General features: G+C 52.1%; 1 protein-coding gene across 2 annotated transcripts in view; it reads right to left on the minus strand.

Moving 5' to 3' along the window:
• Window positions 1-20,041, minus strand: part of LOC144950239 (adhesion G-protein coupled receptor G2-like) — a 47,967-nt gene that overhangs the window by 6,141 nt on the left and 21,785 nt on the right. For both annotated transcript variants that reach the window (XM_078880292.1, XM_078880291.1), the window contains 10 exons: window positions 10,942-10,980; window positions 10,391-10,450; window positions 9,787-9,843; window positions 8,618-8,730; window positions 7,523-7,620; window positions 6,780-6,939; window positions 5,645-5,773; window positions 5,280-5,393; window positions 1,357-1,396; window positions 295-395 (listed from right to left, as the gene is read on the minus strand). In XM_078880292.1, coding sequence (XP_078736418.1) covers window positions 295-395; window positions 1,357-1,396; window positions 5,280-5,393; window positions 5,645-5,773; window positions 6,780-6,939; window positions 7,523-7,620; window positions 8,618-8,730; window positions 9,787-9,843; window positions 10,391-10,450; window positions 10,942-10,980 — 911 coding nt within the window. The remainder of the gene's footprint in view (window positions 1-294; window positions 396-1,356; window positions 1,397-5,279; window positions 5,394-5,644; window positions 5,774-6,779; window positions 6,940-7,522; window positions 7,621-8,617; window positions 8,731-9,786; window positions 9,844-10,390; window positions 10,451-10,941; window positions 10,981-20,041) is intronic.

Genomic DNA, 20,041 nt, shown 5'->3' on the forward strand with positions numbered 1-20,041 from the left:
CAAAACTTCGATGCCCATTTGAGCAGTGGGAACTCACTACAAATTGGATTACATTGTGTGGGGGGGGGCTCATAATCCCAGGCTCCGCAAACCCCCGTCCCCCCTCCACCCCCAAACTGCTGACCCCGAAGCCTTGCCCCCCCCCCCCCGCGTGACCCCGGTGCCGCCCCTAAGACCTCGCACACGCGGACAGGGTAACGGCTTTCTCCAGCGCAGACCAATCGCGGGCAGGTTGCTCGGTGGGCACTCGCGGACCCCCCTGGCGCTCGTGCGAGCGGACGGGCACCTGCTCACCAGCAGGATGCCGAAGTGGGTGAGGTGGTTGCAGCTGCACGTGGTCTGGCTGGCGTTAGAACTGATGACCTCACATCCATCCTGGCTCCACCCAGGACCTCCTAGAGGGCGGGGGAGTAGAGGATGGTGGGGGGCAGTTGTGTGAGCTATGTGGAGTGGGACCTTTTTGCCAATATCAAAGTATAAAAACATCAGAGCAGAGACAACCAGATCGAGATCAGAGTAGACACAGACAGATAAGATCAGAGCAGAGACAGGCAGATAGAGATCAGAGTAGAGACAGACAGATAGAGATCAGAGCAGAGACAACCAAATAGAGATCAGAGCAGAGACAACCAGATAGAGATCAGAGAGAGACAGACAGAGATCAGAGCAGAGACAGACAGACCGAGATCAGAGCAGAGACAGACAAACCGAGATCAGAGCAGAGACAGACAGATAGAGATCAGAGCAGAGACAGACAGATAGAGATCAGAGCAGAGACAGACAGATAGAGATCAGAGCAGAGACAGACAGACAGAGATCAGAGCAGAGACAGACAGACCGAGATCAGAGCAGAGACAGACAGATAGAGATCAGAGCAGAGACAGACAGACAGAGATCAGAGCAGAGACAGACAGACCGAGATCAGAGCAGAGACAGACAGATAGAGATCAGAGCAGAGACAGATAGATAGAGATCAGAGCAGAGACAGACAGATAGAGATCAGAGCAGAGACAGACAGATAGAGATCAGAGCAGAGACAGACAGATAGAGATCAGAGCAGAGACAGATAGATAGAGATCAGAGCAGAGACAGACAGATAGAGATCAGAGCAGAGACAGACAGACCGAGATCAGAGCAGAGACAGACAGAGATCAGAGCAGAGACAGCCAGGTAGAGATCAGAGCAGAGACAGACAGGTAGAGATCAGATCAGAGAGAGACAGACAGAGATCAGATCAGAGAGAGACAGATAGAGATCAGATCAGAGAGAGACAGATAGAGATCAGAGGAGATATTTTGCGAATGCCTCTCGTACAGTGCGGTGGTGAAGGTGTTTGCCCCCGCCCACCCCACTCACCGTTCTTGTTGAAGTTCCAGAAGACACACTTGTATGACATCTGTGGGGGGCAGGGGCACAGTGAGGAGAGGGGGACAGAGCGAGTGAGTGTTGTTATTGCTCTGCAAGTGTTGCGTGAGTGTTGCGAGCGAGTGATGCGTGAGTGTTTGGAGCGGGTGTTGCGAGTGAGTGATGCGTGGGTGTTGCGAGCGAGTGTTGCGAGCAGGTGTTGCGAGTGAGTGTTGCGTGGGTGTTGCGAGTGAGTGATGCGTGGGTGTTGTGAGCGAGTGTTGCGTGGGTGTTGTGAGTGAGTGTTGCGTGGGTGTTGCGAGTGAGTGATGCGTGGGTGTTGTGAGCGAGTGTTGCGTGGGTGTTGTGAGTGAGTGTTGCGTGGGTGTTGCGAGTGAGTGATGCGTGGGTGTTGCGAGTGAGTGTTGCGTGGGTGTTGCGAGTGAGTGTTGCGTGGGTGTTGCGAGTGAGTGATGCGTGGGTGTTGCGATTGAGTGTTGCGTGGGTGTTGCGATTGAGTGTTGCGTGGGTGTTGCGAGTGAGTGATGCATGGGTGTTGCGAGTGAGTGTTGCGAGCAGGTGTTGCGAGTGAGTGATGCGTGGGTGTTGCGAGTGAGTGATGCGTGGGTGTTGCGAGTGAGTGTTGCGAGCAGGTGTTGCGAGTGAGTGATGCGTGGGTGTTGCGAGCGAGTGTTGCGTGGATGTTGCGAGTGAGTGATGCGTGGGTGTTGTGAGCGAGTGTTGCGTGGGTGTTGCGAGTGAGTGATGCGTGGGTGTTGTGAGCGAGTGTTGCGTGGGTGTTGCGAGTGAGTGATGCGTGGGTGTTGCGAGTGAGTGATGCGTGGGTGTTGCGAGTGAGTGATGTGTGGGTGTTGTGAGCGAGTGTTGCGTGGGTGTTGTGAGTGAGTGATGCGTGGGTGTTGCAAGCGAGTGATGCGTGGGTGTTGTGAGCGAGTGTTGCGTGGGTGTTGTGAGTGAGTGATGCGTGGGTGTTGCAAGCGAGTGATGCGTGGGTGTTGCGAGTGAGTGATGCGTGGGTGTTGCGAGTGAGTGTTGCGTGGGTGTTGCGAGTGAGTGATGCGTGGGTGTTGCAAGCGAGTGATGCGTGGGTGTTGCGAGTGAGTGTTGCGAGCAGGTGTTGCGAGTGAGTGATGCGTGGGTGTTGCGAGCGAGTGTTGCGTGGGTGTTGTGAGTGAGTGATGCGTGGGTGTTGTGAGCGAGTGTTGCGTGGGTGTTGCGAGTGAGTGATGCGTGGGTGTTGTGAGCGAGTGTTGCGTGGGTGTTGCGAGTGAGTGATGCGTGGGTGTTGTGAGCGAGTGTTGCGTGGGTGTTGCGAGTGAATGATGCGTGGGTGTTGTGAGCGAGTGTTGCGTGGGTGTTGCGAGTGAGTGATGCGTGGGTGTTGCGAGCGAGTGTTGCGTGGGTGTTGCGAGTGAGTGATGCGTGGGTGTTGTGAGCGAGTGTTGCGTGGGTGTTGCGAGTGAGTGATGCGTGGGTGTTGTGAGCGAGTGTTGTGTGGGTGTTGCGAGTGAGTGATGCGTGGGTGTTGTGAGCGAGTGTTGCGTGGGTGTTGCGAGTGAGTGATGCGTGGGTGTTGCGAGTGAGTGATGCGTGGGTGTTGCGAGTGAGTGATGCGTGGGTGTTGTGAGCGAGTGTTGCGTGGGTGTTGTGAGCGAGTGTTGCGTGGGTGTTGCGAGTGAGTGATGCGTGGGTGTTGCGAGTGAGTGATGCGTGGGTGTTGCGAGTGAGTGATGCGTGGGTGTTGCGAGCGAGTGTTGCGTGGGTGTTGCGAGCGAGTGATGCGTGGGTGTTGCGAGTGAGTGATGCGTGGGTGTTGTGAGCGAGTGTTACATGGGTGTTGCGAGTGAGTGATGCGTGGGTGTTGCGAGTGAGTGTTGCGTGGGTGTTGCGAGTGAGTGATGCGTGGGTGTTGCGAGCGAGTGTTGCGTGGGTGTTGCGAGTGAGTGATGCGTGGGTGTTGCGAGCGAGTGTTGCGTGGGTGTTGCGAGTGAGTGTTGCGAGCAGGTGTTGCGAGTGAGTGATGCGTGGGTGTTGCGAGCGAGTGTTGCGTGGGTGTTGTGAGTGAGTGATGCGTGGGTGTTGTGAGCGAGTGTTGCGTGGGTGTTGCGAGTGAGTGATGCGTGGGTGTTGTGAGCGAGTGTTGCGTGGGTGTTGCGAGTGAGTGATGCGTGGGTGTTGTGAGCGAGTGTTGCGTGGGTGTTGCGAGTGAGTGATGCGTGGGTGTTGTGAGCGAGTGTTGCGTGGGTGTTGCGAGTGAGTGATGCGTGGGTGTTGCGAGCGAGTGTTGCGTGGGTGTTGCGAGTGAGTGATGCGTGGGTGTTGTGAGCGAGTGTTGCGTGGGTGTTGCGAGTGAGTGATGCGTGGGTGTTGTGAGCGAGTGTTGCGTGGGTGTTGCGAGTGAGTGATGCGTGGGTGTTGTGAGCGAGTGTTGTGTGGGTGTTGTGAGCGAGTGTTGCGTGGGTGTTGCGAGTGAGTGATGCGTGGGTGTTGCGAGTGAGTGATGCGTGGGTGTTGCGAGTGAGTGATGCGTGGGTGTTGCGAGTGAGTGATGTGTGGGTGTTGTGAGCGAGTGTTGCGTGGGTGTTGCGAGCGAGTGTTGCGTGGGTGTTGCGAGCGAGTGATGCGTGGGTGTTGCGAGTGAGTGATGCGTGGGTGTTGTGAGCGAGTGTTACATGGGTGTTGCGAGTGAGTGATGCGTGGGTGTTGCGAGCGAGTGATGCGTGGGTGTTGCGAGTGAGTGATGCGTGGGTGTTGCGAGTGAGTGTTGCGTGGGTGTTGCGAGTGAGTGATGCGTGGGTGTTGTGAGCGAGTGTTGCGTGGGTGTTGCGAGTGAGTGATGCGTGGGTGTTGCGAGTGAGTGATGCGTGGGTGTTGCGAGTGAGTGATGTGTGGGTGTTGTGAGCGAGTGTTGCGTGGGTGTTGTGAGTGAGTGATGCGTGGGTGTTGCAAGCGAGTGATGCGTGGGTGTTGCGAGTGAGTGATGCGTGGGTGTTGCGAGTGAGTGTTGCGTGGGTGTTGCGAGTGAGTGATGCGTGGGTGTTGCAAGCGAGTGATGCGTGGGTGTTGCGAGTGAGTGATGCGTGGGTGTTGTGAGCGAGTGTTACATGGGTGTTGCGAGTGAGTGATGCGTGGGTGTTGCGAGCGAGTGATGCGTGGGTGTTGCGAGTGAGTGATGCGTGGGTGTTGCGAGTGAGTGTTGCGTGGGTGTTGCGAGTGAGTGATGCGTGGGTGTTGTGAGCGAGTGTTGCGTGGGTGTTGCGAGTGAGTGATGCGTGGGTGTTGCGAGTGAGTGATGCGTGGGTGTTGCGAGTGAGTGATGTGTGGGTGTTGTGAGCGAGTGTTGCGTGGGTGTTGCGAGTGAGTGATGCGTGGGTGTTGCGAGTGAGTGTTGTGTGGGTGTTGCGAGTGAGTGATGCGTGGGTGTTGTGAGTGAGTGTTGCGTGGGTGTTGCGAGTGAGTGATGCGTGGGTGTTGCGAGTGAGTGATGCGTGGGTGTTGCGAGTGAGTGATGTGTGGGTGTTGTGAGCGAGTGTTGCGTGGGTGTTGCGAGCGAGTGTTGCGTGGGTGTTGCGAGCGAGTGATGCGTGGGTGTTGCGAGTGAGTGATGCGTGGGTGTTGTGAGCGAGTGTTACATGGGTGTTGCGAGTGAGTGATGCGTGGGTGTTGCGAGCGAGTGATGCGTGGGTGTTGCGAGTGAGTGATGCGTGGGTGTTGCGAGTGAGTGTTGCGTGGGTGTTGCGAGTGAGTGATGCGTGGGTGTTGTGAGCGAGTGTTGCGTGGGTGTTGCGAGTGAGTGATGCGTGGGTGTTGCGAGCGAGTGTTGTGTGGGTGTTGCGAGTGAGTGATGCGTGGGTGTTGCGAGCGAGTGTTGCGACCAAGTGTTGCTCTGCGCCTGTTGTTGCGGGGGTGCTCACCCCAGTGGCTGTGCTGACGTTGTAGGAGAGTGAGATGGTGACATTCTCCGTGAGGTTCACCAGACTCTCGTTGCCGATCGTCGCCGCTATCACGGGGCTCACCAGGCCCGGGGCCTGCACGGGATCACAGCGGGCACAGGGCAAGGGTGGTCACGTGGGTCACAGCGACATAAGGGTCAGGGGTCATAGGATCATAAGGGTCACGGGGGTCATCGTGGCAGTATGGGGTCATGATTGGGCATGGGGTCGTGAGGTTGAGTCGGCCATTGTGAGCCTGAGTAAACGTGTGTATGGATTAATTTGTCTGTGTGTACGTGTGCCGGTGACCGTGTGAGTATGAGAGTGAGTGAGAGTGGGAGACTTACGTGGAAGAGGCCGCCCGTCTTGCTGTACAGGTTGAAGTGAGCTCGGCTGCTGTTGTGTCTCTGCAGCAGTGCGGCCGGTAGCTGCACCCACATCTGCAAGTTGCTCGACAGCTCATGGCTGATCACATCCTACAAAAACAAAGATCCCCCGTGTAGCCTTGAACAGATCGTTGGAGGCAAGTGCTGTTAGCGAGCACCCGTGAAGATCGCTACGGCATACGAGCGAGTGGGTGACCAGCACCGTGCCTGGCCACCTTTGTCTCCTGAGCGCTGACGTTTACACACCTCACCAGGTACTAATTTAAGGCTGAGTCGACCTAGGGGAGATCCAGGGCCAGTTCAGATATTCGTCACCGATGTTGGCCGTGAGCGTGAATCGAACTTGGGTTCCTGGGTCCGTAGCGTAGTCCACTAATCACTGCACCACCACTCCCAACACAAACCAATACAAAGACAAAGATTCCCCACACAGCCTTAACAGACTGTTGGCGCAAGTGCTGTTAGCAAGCACATATGAAGGCCGGCACGGCACATGAGGGGGTGGGTGGCCAGCAACATACCCGGCCGCCTTTGTCTTCCCAGTGGCGATGTTTACACATTGCACCAGGTACTCGTTTGAGTTTACCTAGAGATTTCCAGCACCATTGAGGGTACTCCTGCCTGTTCTAAGTCGTCTGGCCAGTGAGGAAGAGGAGGCCAAATACAGTCTAGAGGGGTGCTCTAGTGGAAGCCATTCCGCCAGCAGTGACAAACACAGGATACACACAGCACACACACAAAACACAGCATACACACAGCAAAGACACATGGCACTGATACACGGCACACACACGGCACACACACAGTACACACACACAGACCACACACGCACAGTACACACGTACACACATACACACGCACAGTACACACGTACACACATACACACGCACAGTACACACATACACACGCACAGTACACACGTACACACATACACACACACACAGTACACACGTACACACATACACACGCACAGTACACACATACACACGCACAGTACACACGTACACACATACACACGCACAGTACACACGTACACACATACACACGCACAGTACACACGTACACACATACACACGCACAGTACACACATACGGACCTGGCTCTGCTGGTTCTGGGGCCCCACTCCAAAGACGAGAGGCCGTGGGGGCCCCACGGGCTGCGACTCGGCGACCGCCAGCAGCAGGTGCGTGGCCCACACGCTCGTGTTCCCCGACACATTCAGACTCAGACTCAACGAGTCCACCGTGTGAAGCGTCCTGGTGGGGGAGGGGGGGGGCACGGGGGATGGAGGGGGGGGGGTCATTAGCACTGGGAACATCCGAGGTCCCTACAAAGAGAATGAAGATCTCCCCTGTAGCCTTACTAGTGTTCGGGTTAGGGCCGACAGCGAGAACCTATGAAAGGCCATGCACGGCACAAGGGGGGGGGGGGGGATGGTGTGGCCAGTAGCACACCAGGCCGTCTTTGTCTCCCCAGTGCTGACCTTTAAACACCGCACACAGTACTAATTTAAGGCTGAGTCAGTTGTAGGAAAGGCTCAGCAGAACTTTTAATTCGTCTCTCCAGCGTGGAAGAGTAGGCCAAATACGCACGTTAGCAATGGCCGGCATCATCAGGTGATTTCTTGATGATGCTGGTCATTACTAACGGTGCCGGTTTTAACGACCGTTGTAACAACCAGTGGAACATCCGCACCCAATCGTTAAACGTTGGAATTGACCCTGCTGCAACATTATCATCATCATTCTAGAAATCCCACTGCACCACTGCTCCCCATGCCTGCTGATATGTCCCCCAACATTGCTCCCCCCCCACTACCACTTCTCGCCGCTCGCTCACTTGGTTGCCACGGCAGCGAGCTCGCTGTCCTGTGCGTCCATCATGTTACTGATGACTCCCAACATAGTCGAGGCCAAGTTCGACTGCACGAGGCCAACCTGAGCACACACACACAGACACACTCCATTATACACACACCTACACACATCAACATTTGCCATTCGCAACAAAGTGGCAGTGAAGTCAGCACGGCGCTTTTGCAAGGCGAGGTCATGCGCACAGACAAAGGTGTTATGAGTTTACTGACTGAAATGACTGGAAAATGCACTACTTGTGCTCCCCACTGTGCCACCTTTCTACGTTTTAGCCACCCGGCGCTCTGCTCATTATTGTGAGCGTTGCTCCTGAAGGCCTCCAACTGGCCAGTAGCATCCTTTACGAGCCTACTTCACAGAGGGTGATCTTGACACCGCTGGGACCAGTCATCGACAAGTATACTCAGTTCCACATCCTCCCGTACCACATCCGTCCATCTCTTCTCTACCCCGTGCTGCACCAGTTGACCCAGCTAACGCAGCTACGAATGCCAGGGGAGCTCATGAGATGGGACTATGTCCACATCTTTCAAGGATCTGTGAGCTCCTCACACAATCCAGCCTGGTTAAACTCAGAATGGAGCGTAGTCAGGCCAGCCTGAATGTTTCAAACCGGCGAATATGTTCCTTTAGAAGTCTCCACAGTACGCAAATATACAAAAACCTGGAACTTTGTGTGGAGTGACAGACCAGGTAGCTTGCACAAGTGTTACGCAACCGTTATACTTACAACAAAACAAGATGAAGATCCCCCGTATAGCCTAATCAGTGTTTTGGAGCAAGTGCTGCTAGCGAGCACCTATGAAGGCCGGCACTGTGCATGAGGCGGTGGGTAGCAAGCACCACACCCGGCCACCCAGTGACAATCTTTACACACAGCACCAGGTACACATTTTAGGCTAAGTCAACCTAGGAGAGGCCCAGGACCGGTTGAGATAATTTTCACCGGCGTTGGCCGTCAGCGGGAATCGAACTCATGTCGCCGGGGTTCGTAGAACATTGCGCTAACTGCTGCGCCACCCCCCCGCGTGACGGTGAGCTGCGACGAGACGATGCGCACCTGCAAGGCGCGCTGCAGGGTGTCCACTGTGATGTGCAGCTGCTCCTGGTTGAACTGGGCACCCGTCTTCTGCGTGCGAGCGTAGAGCGCCTGGGCGACGTTATACACGTTGTCTGCACGCAGCACACCGTCATGCGTTACACGCGTCGTGTGCCCACGGCGCACCGTCACGCGTCACTCACGTCGCCTATAAGTAGCACACCGACACATGTCAAGATTACTCGCTACTCACAAGTTAATTGTGGGTGAGTCGGTGCGTGAGCGAGCGAGTGGGTAAATTAGTAGGTAGGGGAGTGAGTGGGGGAATGCCTAAGTGAGTAGGTGATTGAGTGGGTTGGAGGGTAAGCGAGTAAGAAAGTGAGTGGATGCATGGGTGGGTGAGGACGTGAGTGATTAAGTGGGTGGGCCTTGATCTTGGTGATGGAGTTGTTGGTGAGGAGGTCCAGATCTGGATCCAGACCCATCAGTAAGGCGAGGCTGCGTTGGCTGAGTCATGTAGCCCACATGCCCAGCCATCGCATGCCCAAGCAACTTCTGTTTGACCAGATAGAGGGTGCTAAATGGGCGTGGCATGGGCTGGAGAAGAGATTAATTGATGTGGTACAGGAAGATGTGGAGCTGAGTGGATTTGCTGAAGATTGGTTCCAGTGGTGTCAAGATCGGCCTCTTTGGAAGGAGGCTTGTGAAGGATACTACTGGGCAGTTGGAGGCAGTCACCCTTCAACAACAGAGAAGAACAGAGAAGCGACGCTCACAACAAGAGCGGAGTGCCGGGCGAATAAAATTCAGCAAGTTGGCACAACTGGTGCATCTGCCACTCACTCTCAGTCAACCCATGGCACCTGGGTCTGTCCTGTGACCTCGTCAGCGAGCTTTGGTCACTTCACGTGGCCTTAAAGTGCACCTGGCCTGGCACAAGCGCCATGGTGACATCCCTGCCACTTCGTGGAGAATTGAAAGACTGCCCAATCAGATTATTCAACGGCGATCTGAAACAAATTAACGTGGCTCCTCCTGAAGCAGTCGAATGGATATCAAATCTCGACATCAATTAGTAATGTGTTCCAATCCCAAAAATGCCATATGAAAGAAAAGAAGAGTGGCGAATGACAGCTGCTGTTGCTGTTGTTGTTGGTGAGGTGAGGAGACGTATGGGTGAGGATACTCACCAGCTGTGATGTTCATGTTCTTGATCTCCTCGAAAGTCGGGATGTAGGCTGTAGGACCTGGAGAGCACAGACAGCGTAATCATGATGATGGCGCTGATGGTCCTGATGATGGTGTTTGTCATGGAGAGCGATAATCGTGATGGTGGCGGTAGTGTTGGTGGTGATGGTGATGGGCCTGTGATCCTGCATTGTGGAGGCAAGCGTTGATGGATTAGGTAGAGATCTGTGGAGGAAACTATAACAGCGGAGGGCGGAGGAGCAACGCTCACAAAGAGTGTAGCGCCGGGCGGCTAAAACTTAGCGAGTTGGCACAGTGGTGAGCACAGGTGGTGCATCTGGCAGTCATCTCAGTCAGTCAACCCATGGCACTTGGGTCTGCTCCATGACCTCCTGCTAGCAGCCAGCCTCCGACACTTCACATGATGGTCTCAAAGGTGCACCCTAGCCGGGGTGTTGATCTGTGATACTCACAAACTCTAACCTTGGCAAAAAAACGGAAGGGAAATCGGTTAAACTGTTTTCGGTATTTAACTCTGGGCCATTGGAAGTGTGACCCTTGACGGTACTGAAGGATGCTCGAGGGGTCAAAGTTCAGGGGACTCACGAGTGATGCACCCATTGATGTCTTCGCAATGGGTGTGCGATGTCGTCGTTTGTGCAGATCCTGCACACACGGACACATGTGCGTACGTCACTTAGCAGCAGGGCCTCGCATGTGTACACACACACCATGAGTACAGTAAAAAACGATCCCCCTTGTAGCCTTAACTGTTAGGGAAAAAGTGTTATTAGCGAGTAGCACCTATGAAGGTTAACATGGGACACGACGGGGTGGGTGGCCAGCACCACGACAGACCGCTTTTGTCTCCCTAGTGGCGATGTTTACACACCGCACCGGGTACTTATTTGAGGGTGAGACCACCTAGGGGAGGTCCAGGACCGGTTCAGATAACCGTCACTGGTGTTGGCCATGAGCGGAAATTGAACCCGAGTTGGCGGGTTCGTGACGCAACGCACTAACCGCTACACTTTCGCTCCACACAAGACAAGACACAAACACACAAAGACACTACGTGCAGACAGCCGCCGTCATTGGCGACCGTGCTCGAGTGGAGACACTGCGTGGTGTGTTCACAATGGCCGTGTCTCACTCACCTGTCGGTTTGGGCTGGGAGCCGTTGCCACTCATGTTCCCTGCGCGACATTGAGGAGAGGTTAATGTTGCGCAAGCAGCTTACATGGTGACTCACAGACTTATATGGAGACCCACAGAATTACATGGAGACCCACCAACTTACATAGAGACCCACAGACTTACATGGACACCCACAGGCTTACATGGAGACCCACAAACTTACATGGAGACCTACAGACTTACATGAAAACCCACAGACTTACATGGAGACCCACAGACTTACATGGAGAACCACAGACTTACATGGAGACCCACAGACTTACATGGAGACCCACAGACTTACATGGAAACCCACAGACTTACATGGACACCCACAGACTTACATGGAGACCCACAAACTTACATGGAGACCTACAGACTTACATGGAGACCTATAGACTTACATGGAGACCCACAGACTTACATGGAGACCCACAGACTTACATGGAGACCCACAGACTTACATGGAGACCCACAGACTTACATGGACACCCACAGACTTACATGGAGACCCATAGACTTACATGGAGACCCACAGACTTACGTGGAGACCCACAGACTTACATGGAGACCAACAGACTTACATGGAGACCCACAGACTTACATGGAGACCCACAGTCTTACATGGAGGCCCACAGACTTACATGGAGACCCACAGACTTACATGGAGACCCACAGACTTACATGGAGACCCACAGACTTACTTGGAGACCCATAGACTTACATGGAGACCCACAGACTTACATGGAGACCCACAGACTTACATGGAGACCCACAGACTTACATGGAGACCCACAGACTTACATGGAGACCCAAAGACTTACATGGAGACACTCAGACTTACATGGAGACCCACAGACTTACATGGAGACCCACAGACTTACGTGGAGACCCACAGACTTACATGGTGACCCACAGACTTACATGGAGACCCACAGACTTACATGAAGACCCACAAACTTACACGGAGACCCACAGACTTACATGAAGACTCACAGACTTACATGGAGACCCACAGAGTTACATGGAGACCCACAGAGTTACATGGAGACCCACAGACTTACATGGAGACCCACAGACTTACATGGAGACCCACAGACTTACATGGAGACCCACAGACTTACATGGAGACCCACAGACTTACTTGGAGACCCATAGACTTACATGGAGACCCACAGACTTACATGGAGACCCACAGACTTACATGGAGACCCACAGACTTACATGGAGACCCACAGACTTACATGGAGACCCAAAGACTTACATGGAGACACTCAGACTTACATGGAGACCCACAGACTTACATGGAGACCCACAGACTTACGTGGAGACCCACAGACTTACATGGTGACCCACAGACTTACATGGAGACCCACAGACTTACATGAAGACCCACAAACTTACACGGAGACCCACAGACTTACATGAAGACTCACAGACTTACATGGAGACCCACAGAGTTACATGGAGACCCACAGAGTTACATGGAGACCCACAGACTTACATGGAGACCCACAGACTTACATGGAGACCCACAAACTTACATGGAGACCCACAGACTTACATGGAAATCAAAAGACTTACATGGAGACCCACAGAGTTAAATGGAGACCCACAGACTTACATGGAGACCCACAGACTTACATGGAGACCCACAAACTTACACGGAGACCCACAGTCTTACACGGAGACCCACAGACTTATATGGAGACCCACAGACTTACATGGAGACCCACAGACTTACATGGAGACCCACAGACTTACATGGAGACCCACAGACTTACATGGAGACCCACAGACTTACATGGAGACCCACAGACTTACATGGAGACCCACAGACTTACATGGAGACCCACAGACTTACATGGAGACCCACAAACTTACATGGAGACCCACAGACTTACATAGAAATCAACAGACTTACATGGAGACCCACAGAGTTACATGGAGACGCACAGACTTACATGGAGACCCATAGACTTACATGGAAATCAACAGACTTACATGGAGACCCACAGACTTACATGGAAATCAACAGACTTACATGCAGACCCACAGAGTTACATGGAGACCCACAGACTTACATGGAGACCCACAGACTTACATGGAGACCCACAGACTTACATGGTGACCCACAGACTTACATGGAGACCCACAGAGTTTAATGGAGACCCACAGACTTACATGGAGACCCACAGACTTACATGAAGACCCACAAACTTACACGGAGACCCACAGACTTACATGGAGACTCACAGACTTACATGGAGACCCACAGAGTTACATGGAGACCCACAGAGTTACATGGAGACCCACAGACTTACATGGAAATCAACAGACTTACATGCAGACCCACAGAGTTACATGGAGACCCACAGACTTACATGGAGACCCACAGACTTACATGGAGACCCACAGACTTACATGGAGACCCACAGACTTACATGGAGACCCACAGACTTACGTGGAGACCCACAGACTTACATGGAGACCCACAGACTTACATGGAGACCCACAGACATACATGGAGACCCACAGACTTACATGGAGACCCACAGTCTTACATGGAGACCCACAGACTTACATGGAGACCCACAGACTTACATGGAGACTCACAGACTTACATGGAGACCCACAGAGTTACATGGAGACCCACAGACTTACATGGAGACCCACAGACTTACATGGAAATCAACAGACTTACATGCAGACCCACAGAGTTACATAGAGACCCACAGACTTACATGGAGACCCACAGACTTACATGGAGACCCACAGACTTACATGGAGACCCACAGACTTACATGGAGACCCACAGACTTACATGGAGACCCACAGACTTACGTGGAGACCCACAGACTTACATGGAGACCCACAGACTTACATGGAGACCCACAGACATACATGGAGACCCACAGACTTACATGGAGACCCACAGTCTCACATGGAGACCCAGAGACTTACATGGACACCCACAGACTTACATGGAGACCCACCGACTTACATGGACACCCACAGACTTACATGGAGACCCACAGACTTACATGGAGACCCACAGACTTACATGGAGACCCACAGACTTACATGGAGACCCACAGTCTTACATGGACACCCACAGACTTACATGGAGACCCACAGACTTACATGGAGACCCACAGTCTTACATGGAGACCCACAGACTTACATGGACACCCACAGACTTACATGGAGACCCACAGACTTACATGGAGACCCACAGACTTACATGGAGACCCACAGACTTACATGGAGACCCACAGTCTTATATGGAGACCCACAGTCTTACATGGAGACCCAGAGACGTACATGGACACCCACAGACTTACATGGAGACCCACAGACTTACATGGAGACCCACAGACTTACATGGAGACCCAAAAACTTACATGGAGACCCACAGACTTACAAGGAGACCCACAGACTTACATGGAGACCCACAGACTTACATGGAGACCCACAGACTTACATGGAGACCCACAGACTTACATGGAGACCCACAGACTTACATGGAAATCAACAGACTTACATGCAGACCCACAGAGTTACATGGAGACCCACAGACTTACATGGAGACCCACAGACTTACATGGAGACCCACAGACTTACATGGAAATCAACAGACTTACATGCAGACCCACAGAGTTACATGGAGACCCACAGACTTACATGGAGACCCACAGACTTACATGGAGACCCACAGACTTACATGGAGACCCACAGTCTTACATGGAGACCCACAGTCTTACATGGAGACCCAGAGACGTACATGGACACCCACAGACTTACATGGAGACCCACAGACTTACATGGAGACCCACAGACTTACATGGAGACCCAAAAACGTACATGGAGACCCACAGACTTACAAGGAGACCCACAGACTTACATGGAGACCCACAGACTTACATGGAGACCCACAGACTTACATGGAGACCCACAGACTTACATGGAAACCCACAGACCGACATGGAAATCAACAGACTTACATGCAGACCCACAGAGTTACATGGAGACCCACAGACTTACATGGAAATCAACAGACTTACATGCAGACCCACAGAGTTACATGGAGACCCACAGACTTACATGGAGACCCACAGACTTACATGGAGACCCACAGAGTTAAATAGAGACCCACAGACTTACATGGAGACCCACAGACTTACATGGAGACCCACAAACTTACACGGAGACCCACAGACTTACATGGAGACCCACAGACTTACATGGAGACCCACAGACTTACATGGTGACCCACAGACTTACATGGAGACCCACATAGTTTAATGGAGACCCACAGACTTACATGGAGACCCACAGACTTACATGAAGACCCACAAACTTACACGGAGACCCACAGACTTACATGGAGACTCACAGACTTACATGGAGACCCACAGAGTTACATGGAGACCCACAGACTTACATGGAGACCCACAGACTTACATGGAAATCAACAGACTTACATGCAGACCCACAGAGTTACATAGAGACCCACAGACTTACATGGAGACCCACAGACTTACATGGAGACCCACAGACTTACATGGAGACCCACAGACTTACATGGAGACCCACAGACTTACATGGAGACCCACAGACTTACGTGGAGACCCACAGACTTACATGGAGACCCACAGACTTACATGGAGACCCACAGACATACATGGAGACCCACAGACTTACATGGAGACCCACAGTCTTACATGGAGACCCAGAGACTTACATGGACACCCACAGACTTACATGGAGACCCACCGACTTACATGGACACCCACAGACTTACATGGAGACCCACAGACTTACATGGAGACCCACAGACTTACATGGAGACCCACAGACTTACATGGAGACCCACAGTCTTACATGGACACCCACAGACTTACATGGAGACCCACAGACTTACATGGAGACCCACAGTCTTACATGGAGACCCACAGACTTACATGGACACCCACAGACTTACATGGAGACCCACAGACTTACATGGAGACCCACAGACTTACATGGAGACCCACAGACTTACATGGAGACCCACAGTCTTACATGGAGACCCACAGTCTTACATGGAGACCCAGAGACGTACATGGACACCCACAGACTTACATGGAGACCCACAGACTTACATGGAGACCCACAGACTTACATGGAGACCCAAAAACTTACATGGAGACCCACAGACTTACAAGGAGACCCACAGACTTACATGGAGACCCACAGACTTACATGGAGACCCACAGACTTACATGGAGACCCACAGACTTACATGGAGACCCACAGACTTACATGGAAATCAACAGACTTACATGCAGACCCACAGAGTTACATGGAGACCCACAGACTTACATGGAGACCCACAGACTTACATGGAGACCCACAGAGTTACATGGAGACCCACAAACTTACATGGAGACCCACAGACTTACATGGAGACCCACAGACTTACATGGAGACCCACAGACTTACATGGAGACCCACAAACTTACATGGAGACCCACAGACTTACATGGAAATCAACAGACTTACATGCAGACCCACAGAGTTACATGGAGACCCACAGACTTACATGGAGACCCATAGACTTACATGGAGACCCACAGACTTACATGGAAATCAACAGACTTACATGCAGACCCACAGAGTTACATGGAGACCCACAGACTTACATGGAGACCCACAGACTTACATGGAGACCCACAGAGTTAAATGGAGACCCACAGACTTACATGGAGACCCACAGACTTACATGGAGACCCACAAACTTACACGGAGACCCACAGACTTACATGGAGACCCACAGACTTACATGGAGACCCACAGACTTACATGGTGACCCACAGACTTACATGGAGACCCACATAGTTTAATGGAGACCCACAGACTTACATGGAGACCCACAGACTTACATGAAGACCCACAAACTTACACGGAGACCCACAGACTTACATGGAGACTCACAGACTTACATGGAGACCCACAGAGTTACATGGAGACCCACAGACTTACATGGAGACCCACAGACTTACATGGAAATCAACAGACTTACATGCAGTCCCACAGAGTTACATAGAGACCCACAGACTTACATGGAGACCCACAGACTTACATGGAGACCCACAGACTTACATGGAGACCCACAGACTTACATGGAGACCCACAGACTTACGTGGAGACCCACAGACTTACATGGAGACCCACAGACTTACATGGAGACCCACAGACATACATAGAGACCCACAGCCTTACATGGAGACCCACAGTCTTACATGGAGACCCAGAGACTTACATGGACACCCACAGACTTACATGGAGACCCACCGACTTACATGGACACCCACAGACTTACATGGAGACCCACAGACTTACATGGAGACCCACAGACTTACATGGAGACCCACAGACTTACATGGAGACCCACAGTCTTACATGGACACCCACAGACTTACATGGAGACCCACAGACTTACATGGAGACCCACAGTCTTACATGGAGACCCACAGACTTACATGGACACCCACAGACTTACATGGAGACCCACAGACTTACATGGAGACCCACAGACTTACATGGAGACCCACAGACTTACATGGAGACCCACAGTCTTACATGGAGACCCACAGTCTTACATGGAGACCCAGAGACGTACATGGACACCCACAGACTTACATGGAGACCCACAGACTTACATGGAGACCCACAAACTTACATGGAGACCCACAGACTTACATGGAGACCCACAGACTTACATGGAGACCCACATACTTACATGGAGACCTACAGACTTACATGGAAACCCACAGACTTACATGGAGACCTACAGACTTACATGGAGACCCACAAACTTACATGGAGACCCACAGACTTACATGGAGACCTACAGACTTACATGGAGACCCACAGACTTACATGGAAACCTATAGACTTACATGGAGACCCACAGACTTGCATGGAGACCTACAGACTTACATGGAGACCCACAGACTTATATGGAGACCCACAGACTTACATGGACACCCACAGACTTACATGGAGACCCATAGTCTTACATGGAGACCCACAGACTTACATGGAGACCCACAGACTTACATGGAGACCTATAAACTTACATGGAGACCCACAGACTTACATGGAGACCTACAGACTTACATGGAGACCCACAGACTTACGTGGAGACCCACAGACTTACATGGAGACCCACAGACTTACATGGAGACCCACAGACTTACATGGAGACCCACAGACTTACATGGAGACCCACAAACTTACATGGAGACCCACAAACTTACATGGATACCCACAGACTTACATGGAGACCCACAGACTTACATGGAGACCTACAGACTTACATGGAAACCCACAGACTTACATGGAAACCCACAGACTTACATGGAGACCTACAGACTTACATGGAGACCTACAGACTTACATGGAGACCCACAGACTTACATGGAGACCTATAGACTTACATGGAGACCCACAGACTTGCATGGAGACCTACAGACTTACATGGAGACCCACAGACTTACATGGAGACCCACAGACTTATATGGAGACCCACATACTTACATGGACACCCACAGACTTACATGGAGATCCATAGACTTACATGGAGACCCACAGACTTCCATGGAGACCTATAAACTTACATGGAGACCCATAGACTTACATGGATACCCATAGACTCACATGGAAACCCACAGACTTACATGGAGACCTATAGACTTACATGGAGACCCACAGACTTACATGGAGACCCACAGACTTACATGGAGACCTAAAAACTTACATGGATACCCACAGACTTACATGGAGACCTACAGACTTACATGGAGACCCACAGACTTACATGCAGACCCACAGAGTTACATGGAGACCCACAGAGTTACATGGAGACGCACAGACTTACATGGAGACCCATAGACTTACATGGAGACCCACAGACTTACATGGAAATCAACAGACTTACATGCAGACCCACAGAGTTACATGGAGACCCACAGACTTACATGGAGACCCACAGACTTACATGGAGACCCACAGAGTTAAATGGAGACCCACAGACTTACATGGAGACCCACAGACTTACATGGAGACCCACAAACTTACACGGAGACCCACAGACTTACATGGAGACCCACAGACTTACATGGAGACCCACAGACTTACATGGTGACCCACAGACTTACATGGAGACCCACATAGTTTAATGGAGACCCACAGACTTACATGGAGACCCACAGACTTACATGAAGACCCACAAACTTACACGGAGACCCACAGACTTACATGGAGACTCACAGACTTACATGGAGACCCACAGAGTTACATGGAGACCCACAGACTTACATGGAGACCCACAGACTTACATGGAAATCAACAGACTTACATGCAGACCCACAGAGTTACATAGAGACCCACAGACTTACATGGAGACCCACAGACTTACATGGAGACCCACAGACTTACATGGAGACCCACAGACTTACATGGAGACCCACAGACTTACGTGGAGACCCACAGTCTTACATGGAGACCCAGAGACTTACATGGACACCCACAGACTTACATGGAGACCCACCGACTTACATGGACACCCACAGACTTACATGGAGACCCACAGACTTACATGGAGACCCACAGACTTACATGGAGACCCACAGACTTACATGGAGACCCACAGTCTTACATGGACACCCACAGACTTACATGGAGACCCACAGACTTACATGGAGACCCACAGTCTTACATGGAGACCCACAGACTTACATGGACACCCACAGACTTACATGGAGACCCACAGACTTACATGGAGACCCACAGACTTACATGGAGACCCACAGACTTACATGGAGACCCACAGTCTTACATGGAGACCCACAGTCTTACATGGAGACCCAGAGACGTACATGGACACCCACAGACTTACATGGAGACCCACATACTTACATGGAGACCCACAAACTTACATGGAGACCCACAGACTTACATGGAGACCCACATACTTACATGGAGACCTACAGACTTACATGGAAACCCACAGACTTACATGGAGACCTACAGACT

The sequence above is a fragment of the Lampetra fluviatilis genome, chromosome 57 (assembly GCF_964198595.1).
Source record: "Lampetra fluviatilis chromosome 57, kcLamFluv1.1, whole genome shotgun sequence".
NCBI classification, from domain to species: domain Eukaryota; kingdom Metazoa; phylum Chordata; class Hyperoartia; order Petromyzontiformes; family Petromyzontidae; genus Lampetra; species Lampetra fluviatilis.